The 9954-nt window shown below is 65.3% G+C and overlaps 1 protein-coding gene across 1 annotated transcript in view; it reads right to left on the reverse strand.

Annotated features, from left to right (window-relative positions):
* Window positions 1-9954, reverse strand: part of KIF21B (kinesin family member 21B) — a 40859-nt gene that overhangs the window by 2791 nt on the left and 28114 nt on the right. Inside the window, exons 20-31 of the mRNA XM_007456163.1 lie at window positions 9751-9942; window positions 9566-9667; window positions 8229-8394; window positions 7996-8047; window positions 7768-7825; window positions 6843-7048; window positions 6690-6764; window positions 4993-5106; window positions 3230-3268; window positions 1393-1529; window positions 425-605; window positions 141-305 (exon numbers count right to left, since the gene is read on the reverse strand). Of these exons, the coding sequence (XP_007456225.1) occupies window positions 141-305; window positions 425-605; window positions 1393-1529; window positions 3230-3268; window positions 4993-5106; window positions 6690-6764; window positions 6843-7048; window positions 7768-7825; window positions 7996-8047; window positions 8229-8394; window positions 9566-9667; window positions 9751-9942 (1487 nt within the window). The remainder of the gene's footprint in view (window positions 1-140; window positions 306-424; window positions 606-1392; window positions 1530-3229; window positions 3269-4992; window positions 5107-6689; window positions 6765-6842; window positions 7049-7767; window positions 7826-7995; window positions 8048-8228; window positions 8395-9565; window positions 9668-9750; window positions 9943-9954) is intronic.

A 9954-nucleotide genomic window follows, 5' to 3' on the forward strand; every position in this document is an offset into this window, starting at 1 on the left:
GGGGCTGGGGGTCTACCCTGGGGTGATATGCCGGCCAGGGGACTATCCCCCCTCAGAGCAAGATGGAGACCCAGGCACGAGCCGCCTGCAGCCCGGGGCCGCCCCGGGGGCCCCCGCCCCTTCCCGGGCCCCTCCCCGACCTGTTGAGCTCCCAGATGCGGACGGCGTTGCCCGAAGCGGCATACAGCATGCTGCCCGAGGGGCTGAGGGCAATCTGGTTGATCTGGTGCTCTCCCTGAGCGCTGGTGATGGTGCGGGTGGACGCAGCCGCACAGGCATCCCCTGAGACCACCTGGCCTGAGGACCTGCCCGTGAGGGAGAGAGGCAGGGTCAGAGGTAAGGGCTGGGCTGTCCCTCGCGGTTCTCCCGGGCTGGGTCCTGGCTCCTGCCACGCCACCAGTGCGAGCCGGGCGGGACGACTTACGTGAGGGTCCGGACGCACTTGGCCGAGTCTCGGATGTCCCACACCTTGATGTAGGAGGTGGACACGGAGAACACGAGCCCAGAGAGGCTGCAGTACTTGATGGAGACCACGTTGCTGGGGTGACCCTTCAGAGCTGCAATCTCCTGCCCCGTCACCAAGTTCCACATCTTACAGCTGCGGTCTGTGAGAAAGCGGGCGTGAGTGGGTGACAGCCGTCACGGCCGGGGCCCGGGGAGCTCCCATCCCCACAGCCACCGGGGCCGCCAAGGCCAGGAGAGGTGGTCCAGGGTTGCCCAGGGGACAGGCTCTGGGTCCAGGGGCGAAAACGTGCTCCCGCCTGCTCCCGTGGTGCACGGACGGGCCCGGCACTTCCCACCAGGGCTTCTCGGGCAAACTCCCACCAACGCCAGGTTCATGGAGCATCGCCGGGGCGCCGGGGCTGGAGTAAAGCTCCCGTGCCTGCCAATCGCTGACCAAATTAACAAACGATGGCAAGCAAGTCTCAGGGGGAAAACTGGGAACCAATCAACCTCACCTCGATTCACAACCCTCTCCCTCCTGCCACGCAAGTGGGTGCATACACATTTCCCACTGCTCTATTAGCTGCCTCCTGCACAGCTGCTCTTCCTGCCGGAAGGTAACGTTTTCTGACTGCCGCTGGGATTAAGGAATCCTAGGAAGTGCTCAGCCCTAAGTGCTGGGGTCGGGGAGGGGCTGAGATGAGCAAAGGCGGGGCACCTGACACGCTTCCTGGAGTTCCAGAGGCAGGTCTGGAAGGGGGTACTGGATGGAGACCCCAGAGCCAGCTAGGAGGGGAGGCCCGGGGTGGGGAGCCCTGAGCCCCGGCAGGAGACCCCACCTCCTCAACCTGGCGGCTGTGATCCTGTCTCCTGGGCAGCCCGCTCTGGCAAAGGGAGCGGGAGGGCGGGAGGTCCTGACCCCACCTGGCCGGTCCAGGTTCCGCCCACCTTTGGACCCTGTGAAGAGCAGCTCATCCGTGGCGTCCAGGCAGAGGATGGGCTTGGTGTGGCCCTCGGCCATGGAGACGCACTGCAGCGGGGCCGTCCGCGCGCCCCTGGCTCCTCCGACCGGGGTGATGATGCCCCTTCCCGGGAGAGAGGGAGAGAGGCGCCCGTCAGCCCGGGACCGCGGCCAGGCTGAGCGAGGCTCCTGGGTGAGGGACAGGCACAGGGGCACTCGGTCTGTGGCAGGGGCTCCAGCCACAGCCCCCCGGGTCCGAGAGCCGCGCAGACAGGGGCCTGTGGTGCAGCCTCTCAGTTGCCATCCTGAACACTCCTGGGGAGCAAGCCCGGCCGGGCACAGCCGGGGGGCCAGGACACGCGGGAGTCCCCTCCGTCGCCTGCCTGACCCAGAATCCAAGACACACACGCCCCCAGGCCCCAGCCGGGCGGTGCAGAGGCCCCAGAGCTGGATGGGCTCCTCCGGCACCTCGGTGTCCACAGGGAGGGTGGAGGAGTGCGGAGAGGGAGGGCGCCCAGGCCGCCACGCCGGGGCAGAGACGCGCGCATGCAGGTGTGCACGTCACCTCCACCTGGGCCCCTTTGGACCAGTGTGGTCAGATCCGTGACTGCCATCTGCAAAGGGCTAAGTCCCTCTGGGGAGCCCTGCTCAGCTCTGTGGGAAGAAAGTGCAGGCCCCCGTGCGGAGCGGAGCTGGTACGGCCCCCTCCTCCCCACAGACACTCAGAGACGAAGGACGCCTGTCCTGAGCGGACCTGAGGACTTCGCTACACACCAGCCTCCTGGAGGGCCTGAGGATGAGGATATTTTTCCCCACTGAGGGTCTCTGGGAACGAGCCCCTGGCCAAGCCACGTGTACGTCTGAAACATGGCCTATTCTTTCCAAAGACAGCGCCGCCCCTGTGGCCAAGCGCGTCTGACGTGACCAATGTCCTGCCCTGCCCGCAGCTGCTCAAGAGCCCCCAGACTCCACCGGCACCCCCACGGACGGCGGTCGGACAGGCCCAGCTGTCCCCGGTGTCGCAGGCACACGAACAGCCCCACCCCCCAGCTCCCCGCTTCTGACACTGGCTTGGGCCCAGGGGAAGGAGCCAGGGAAGGAGCTTAAGACAGCAGTGGGAAGACCCCAAGTTACAAGGATAATCCTCCGCCCATGGGAGGGGCCAGGGGGTGAGGGGGTGGCTGGCAGCCTTGCAGCCAGGGGCGTCACCCCCGGGGGCAGGAACAGTGAGTGGCGGTCGCCCCGGAAGAGCAAGGGGAGCCCTCAGCCCAGGGTGGCCCTTTCCCAGCCGGGGCTCAGGCCCACCAGGTCCTGGGACTTGCCCCTTGTTATGGGCAGTGAGAGAGGTGCGCGCGCGTGCGTGCGTGTGCGCGTGTATGTGTGCGTGCGTGTGCGCGCGCGTGTGCGCAGGGCTGGCTGAGGGGAGAGAGGTCTCCTGGTACTCCTGGCCTTCGGGCCAGGAGACATGGGCAGGGCCATTTCTCTTTCAGAGCCAAGGTCGGTGAGGGAGCCCCCGACACAGCTGAGTAAAAGCCGGGACGCTGAGCCCGCGAGACCCTCCAGCAGCCTTCCTCCAGGGCTCCGGCCCCCCAGGCTCCCGTGCCCGCCCCTCCCACCCGGTGACAAGCCACCAGCAGCCATGCCCTCCAGAGCCCCCAGCTCCAGCCTGGCGCAGTCAGAGGCCACGAAGCACCCACGAGAGAGGAGCCAGGGGTGAGAAGGGCAAGAGGGGGTCTGGGGGAGCCACGGAGAGGAGGGGCCGCATGCTGAGGCCAGGGTGCGGGGAAGGGGGACAGAAAGGGAGCAGCGAGCCATTCTGTGTACCTCAGGACCTCCGACAAAGAGGAGTCGCTGTCATCAGACCTGGGGGCAGAAAATTAGCTGGATTAGGGGGAGAGAGGGACACACACGAGGGAGCAGAGGCGGCAGCAGCGTGGGGAGGTCAGAGGGTGGTTATTCTCTGCAGGGGGAGCGGAGAGATGAGAGCAAGGGGGGCCTGAGGACAGCGGAGAGGAGGTGGGGCAGGTCGGGGAGCTTGGGGCGGGGATGGGGGCGCGGAGGGGCAGAGGGGAGACGGGCCTTGCTGGTCCCGGGATCTCGGCTGCCTCACTGCACAAGCTGGGGGCCCCCTGCCCCCTGAGCGACGCTGTGCCTCCTCCCACCCCTCCCAGGAGCAGGCCTCTCCCAGCAGAGCTTCAGGCACCTGCTGACCCCCAAGCACTGACCCCACGAGCCGCTGGACGGTGCCCGGGAGCTGCCTCTGCACACACATGGGCCCGACACCCAGGCCATCGGGCAGGACCGGGGTCTGGAAGCCCCCGGGGCTGAGATGCCAGGGTCCCACCCAAAGCTACTGAGAGAGACCTGTCAAGGTGTGAAGGGCCCCTGGCTGGCATGGGGGGGTCCCCTGGCTGGCATGGGGGGCACCCTGGCTGGTGCGAAGGGCCCCTGGCCAGCATGGGGGGCACCCTGGCTGGTGTGAAGGGCCCCTGGCTGGCATGGGGGTCCCCTGGCTGGCATGAGGGGCACCCTGGCTGGTGTAAAGGGCCCCTGGCTGGCATGGGGGGCACCCTGGCTGGTGTGAAGGGCCCCTGGCCGGCATGGGGGTCCCCTGGATGGCATGGGGGGTCCCCTGGCTGGCATGGGCCGGGCTCGGTGCTGTCTTCCCGCAAGGGGGGGCCACGGCAGGTTTGGGGCAGGAGCGATGTTTTGCCTCTGTGAGGAGAGGTGATGTAGGCAAAGGACTTGCACTTTGTAGCCTAGCCTGGGCTCCGCCAAAGGACAGAGGAGCTGTTAGAGCCGAGAGGAGCCCTCCGGGGGCTGCAGAAGGTTGGGTGTCGGGGGTGCTTAGCAGTGTGGGGGGCCCAGAGGGGAGCACAGCAGGGCGGGGCCTCTCCCTTCGCCACCGCGGAGGCCCACAAGTCAGAGATCCCAGGTTTGGGCCCAACTCAGCTGCTTTCTAGGTGTCCCGGGGCCTCTGAGCCTCATCTCCTCTTTGTAAAGCAGGGAAGGCAGTCCTCACGGCTGGTTTACATACTTCGGGCAGAATCACGTGTGTGCAAGCCTGGGGCGGCACCGGGGGGTGGTGCCCACCGCACTGGGAGGTGAGTGTCCAGTGAGAGCGCTCAGTAGGGGTGAGCTGACCCCACCATGTGACAAAAACGGGGTCTCCTTCTGCAAGGACCTTTCACAAGGGCGCTGGGGCGTGGCCTGAGCATTAGCGGGGGCGGGGCGTGTGTGTGTGTGTGTGTGTGTGTGCGCGTGTGCGTGTGACTGAAGCCGAAGAGAGGGGCTTCAGAGAAGAATCAGAATCAGCAGAGGAGGCAGCGGCAGCTCTGGGTAGGCCCTCGGGGTGCCCGACTGCCCGGGCCTGGCCCCGTGGCTTCCTTCGTGCCCTCTCCTGCGGTCCCCACACGCTCAGGGGATGGGAGGGGTCCACGGTCAGCACAGAAAGGGCAGAGGTGCCGGGGGAGGGGCCAGCGCAGCACGCCTAGGGTCTCCCCGCTGCCCGCCTGCCTGCGGCCAGGACCCGCCCGCAGCCTCCCTGTCCCCTCTGCGCCCCCCGCCCCCCGGCGCCCGGCTCTTACTTGTCCAGCGCCGACCCCTGGCTCTGGTTACTGGTGAGACGAGAGAAGACGTTTCGGTCGTTCCGGGGCCGAGTGGGAGGGGACGAGGGGGGCGTGAACCCCACGTCTGTGGACCTGGCAGGTGAGCAGGACAGAGCGGCAGCCGTTAGTAACCGCACCTCTGCCCACAGGCATGCACACGCGGCGTCGCCTGCACCACCTTCCGTCTGCTTGTGCGGCCGGCAGGGCAGGGGATCCTACGGCCCAGCTCCTGCTCAGTCCCCGGGGGTTGGTCCTCGTGATTCGTGGGTTCCGCATTTGGGAATTAATTCACCTGCTCACCAAAGCCTATCTGTCAGCCCCAAACAACACCCGCAGAGCTTTCCTGGTCATTTGCAGGCATGAGGACCCAAGCGCACATCTCCCCAGCTGAGGTCAAAAGAGGTGGTCCTACCTCCCTCACAGTGTACACAGCGCCCTTTCCAGTCTATTTAGTGCCATGATTTTCATATTTTTGTGCTTTTGGCTGGTGATTTCAGTGTTTAAAATGGCCCCAAAGATGGTGCGGCAGAGCCACCTGGTGTCCTGAGCTCAAGGAAGCTGGGACGTGATTTACAGAGAAAATACGTGTTAGATGAGCTTCGTTCAGGCATGAGTTCTAGGGCTGTTGGCCCTGAGTTCAATGTTAATGAGTCAACGGTACATATTGGATTAGGTGTCTTTAAACAGAAACTCACATGACAGGTTGATGAAAACGCTGGGACCAGAGGCTCCCAGGAGCCCAGCCCTGTATTTCCCGGGAACAACGGCTCAGGATTCGCTAAGTCGTGTTCACGGTGACTTGACAACACAACTGCCACAAACAGCGCGACCTGATCTCCAGGGAAGAGTCCAAGGCCTCACGGCGCCACCCCTTCCAGCACCCACGACCCTGCTCTTTGGAGGGTGGTCCTCAGGTTCAGCCCATCCTCCCTCCCTTTGGAGGGTCATCACGAGACCAGCCTACATTCCCCCCAATTGCAACTCAGTGTGTTCTCTCTGTCACGGGGGGCGGGACGGTCTGTGGGGCCCCGGGTACACAGATGCCCTTGCAACTCCTCCCACCGAAGGCCCATCTGCAGCCACGGGCATGGGCGGCTGGACCGGAGGGAGGGACAGGCGCATGTCCCCCTCCCGACAAGGCAGGTGCATGAGGTCATCCTGAGCCCCTGCCCTTCTACTACTTTGCTGTGTGACCTGGGGAGGCCACCAAACATCTCTGAAAATTAAGGTGACCCTGAGAGGCGTCGGGATACCCAAAGAAGCCCGTGGGGCCCCATGAGTGGCTGGCCGGCTGGGGACTGTCTGTCCTTGGTCCTGCATCCCCTCCCAGGACTGTCCTTACTCACCTACACTCCGCCCACAGGACAAGACCTTGAAAGGGGCTGAGGCCTTCCAAGGACCCCTGGCCGTGAACGGGGCTGAAGCCCACTGGTCCCGTGACCAGTCCAGGCCACTGCAAATCCGCCCACGCTGAGCTCACGGCAGCTGGCAGTTTTTAGCAGCGGCCTTGGCCACCAGCTCAGGTGCTTATGGAGAGATTGTTTCCTGAGCCGCAGCTGACGAAGTGAGGAAGGGGCCGTGGGGGGTGCCGAGCGGGGCCGGATGAAAGTGTGCAGGACAGTGTACAGTGGGCCTCCCAGCGATTCCCGCCCCCAGGGTCTAGGACATGTCCTCACCTGATGGGCTGCCCTCGGTCATATGACTTCCTTCGGGTCAGAGGGGACGTCTCCGCTCCTCGAGACTGCCGGGGGCTGGAATGCAGGGTCCAGTGAGGCCTGGGCCCAACTCCCGGTCCCACCCATGCCCCCACCACTCAGCTCCCTCCTTACAAAGTGCTCCCTCTGCTGGGCAGGCTGATGGTCCGAGAGACCTTGTCCCGGTAGTAGGGGTCTCGGATGGAGAAGCCCACTCCGTCCTCTTTGATCTCCACGAGGGAGGCCAGGGACTTAGTGATGTTCTTGGTGGACACGTCCAGCGGGGGGCCCAGGCACTCGGCAGACACGGCCTTCATCTGGGCGGACAGCTTGGGCTCACCCTGAGACAGGAAGGGCTGGTGGACCCACTGCCCAAACACGATGGCACAGAACGGGGCGCTGGGGGAACTCCAGCGGGGAGACGCGCCGCCGGCCTGAGGCAGAGGAGGTGATGGAAGGGCCCCGGCAGACACGACCCAGGCACGTCTCCCGAGGCTTCTGGAGAAGCCAGACCAACAGGAAATGCCTCTGCTGCCCTTCTTTAGACTTCGCAAACAGAATGCCAGGCTGACCTCTGCTGCTCACCAGCTCATCAGTTACTCAGAGGCTGTGCACAGGTCGCCGCTCCCAGTCTGCAGGGCTCTCCCTCCTCTCTTTACTGAGTCCTGTTTCGTGGTTCCGTCTAGTCTAGTAGTTGCTCCCTCAGTGTCAGACAGACTCCCTCCCTTTTGAGTCAGTAATCCGCACGCACAGTAACTAGACATCCAGGGTGGGTCTTTGACTCAGATCAGGAGGCAGAGTCTTGGTGCGGAAGAGGGTGGAGTCCTGACAGCGAGGCCTCGGGCTATGATGATGTCACTCCACCCACTTCAAAAGGGATGGGCTGTAACGGGCCACACATCTGGGCACCCCGACCCTTTCCAGGTTAGACCCTTCTTGGCCGCCGCACCAGCTGGAGGCAATGCTGGGCTGGGGTTGAGGGTAGGGGCAGAGCCCCAGGAAGGTGGGGACCAGGCTTGGGGGAGCCCCCCGCCCCCGGCCGCCTTCTGGTGGGGCTCACCTTGAACTTGAAGTCGTCGTGGCTGGTGGAGCCTTTCATGGTGAACGACTGGGAGAAGCTAAGGAAAAAGCAGAGGAGGGCCAGGATGCAGATAGCTGATGTCCCGGCTCCCTGGGACTCAGGTTCATGGGTCCCAAAGAGCCCCCAAGCCCAGGCTCAGCCCTCGACCCCCCGGCAAACCCCCAACCCAGCCCCAGGCACATGCTCGCTCCCAACCTGGAAACTCACCTCCCCTCCGAGAACTCAGACACCTCCTCATCTGTGCTGGCGTAGCCGTTCTCTGCCGGGGAGGAGGGAACCGAGGGGTGAGGCCCCACCAAGCCCACCCTCCCTCCCACCCCTCAACCTCTGGGATCGGACCGCAGCTTCCGGGGAACCTGGGGGAGGGAGGGTCTCTGAGGCGGGACGCAGGGAGCCCCGGGGGTCTCTGGGGGCCCCGAGTCCTGCCCCCCGCCTTGTACCCTGCTGCACGTTGTGGATGAGGGCCTGCAGCTCGGGATGGGCCTCGGCCTTCTCGCGCAGGGCGTCAAGCAGCAGGTGGTTCTGGGAGGGGCCCGCTATGTCTGTCTGCCTCAGCCGTCCCTCCAGCAGCCGGATCTGGGCCTCCTTCTGGGCCACCTGCAGCCCCTGAGGGCGGGGAGCGAGGAGGCCTGGGGTTACCCCTCCCGGCCTGGGGCTGGGGGGGCCCCCGTCACTGCCCTCCCAGGATCTGCTCCCAACCAGACGCCTCCCCGCTAGCTCCCAGGCCCCAGCCTGTGCCCATCGCAGACCTGTGATGCACCCCAGCCCCCTTAATCTCCCCCCCCATCCACGCTGTGGGACACACTCCCTGTTACGGGCAGAATCGTGTCCCCAGAATGCATATGTAGATGCTGTAACCTCCAGGACCTCAGAATGTGACTGTGTTTAGAGATGGGGTCTTCAGGAGATCATTACGTTAAAATGAAGTCTCTAGAGGGGGCCCTAATCCCTGTGACCGGTGTCCTTATGAGAGGAGGAAATCAGGACACAGACACACTCAGAGGGAGGACCTCAGGAAGGAAGAAGATGAGTCTACAGGCCCAGGAGCGAGGCTCAGAGGGACCTGCCCCGCCTACACCTCGATCTCTGACCCCAGCCTCCAGGACCGGGAGTAGTAAACGTCTGCCGTAACAGGCCCCCTGTCTGCGGTGCTGTGGCCGCGGCAGCCCCGGCGGAGGAACACGCTCCCGAGTGGCAAAGCAGAGCTGAGAGAGCTCCCTGGGCGGGCGAGGGGTCAAGGAGGCCAGGCCCCTCTGCCCCTTCTCCGAGTTGCCCCGCAGGCACAGACCCCGGGGGAAGGAAGTCCCCACGGCCAGCGCTCTGTCGGGCAGAGGGGACAGGGGACTGACAGAGGCCAAGGGATGCCTTCTGTTCCTGCACGATGCCACTGCCCCCACTCCTGGGCGGAGCATGTCTGTCTGGTCCCGTTGCCCTACTGGAAGCACACGCGCGCGCGCGCGCGCGCACACACACACACACACACACACACACACACACACTGCCCCCTCCACCTCCGCGGGCTCAGGCCCAGCCCTACTCTGGACGGGCTCCCACCAGATGCCAGGGTCGCCCCCGCCGCAGGCCCTGCTGTGTGCCAGGCACCACGCCAAGCCTCTGGCCCCGTCATCTCATTAAAGCCGCAGGCGCAGCAAGCCGTCACCCCGCTTTGCAGCCTCGGCGCTCACCGGCGCCTGTGAGGGACGCTGTCGGGCGCCCGGCTGGGCGCTGAATGCTTCGTCTCAAGGGCGGGTCCCGGGGCTGCCCGCCGCCGGCCTACCTTGTCGATGGACGCCTTGAGGAAGTTGTCTAGCAGGAGGCGGGCTTCGGCCAGGGAGCAGGAGCTGATGACCACCGACGTGTCTGTGGAGTCCAGCTCCTCCTGGACCGGGAGGCGGAGGGCCCGCGTCACCAGGGCTGTCGCCCCCGGGCCCCGGCGCCCTCCCGCTGCCCCGCCACGGGCACCTTGGCCTCCTCCAGCTGCACAATGGTGGCCTGGCAGTCGCCGATGCTGTCGTTGATGTAGTCGATGTTGGCCGCCAGCACCTCGATCTCCTCTGCCAGCTCCTGCAGCCCCTTCTCCTCTGGGCTCTCGGCCTGCAGCCGCTCCCGCTTCCTCCTCAAGGCCTCCTGCAGGAGGGACAGCTCCTCCCTTTTCTGGGGGCAGGG

Source organism: Lipotes vexillifer, unplaced genomic scaffold (genome assembly GCF_000442215.2).
Source record: "Lipotes vexillifer unplaced genomic scaffold, Lipotes_vexillifer_v1.1 scaffold1201, whole genome shotgun sequence".
NCBI lineage: Eukaryota > Metazoa > Chordata > Mammalia > Artiodactyla > Lipotidae > Lipotes > Lipotes vexillifer.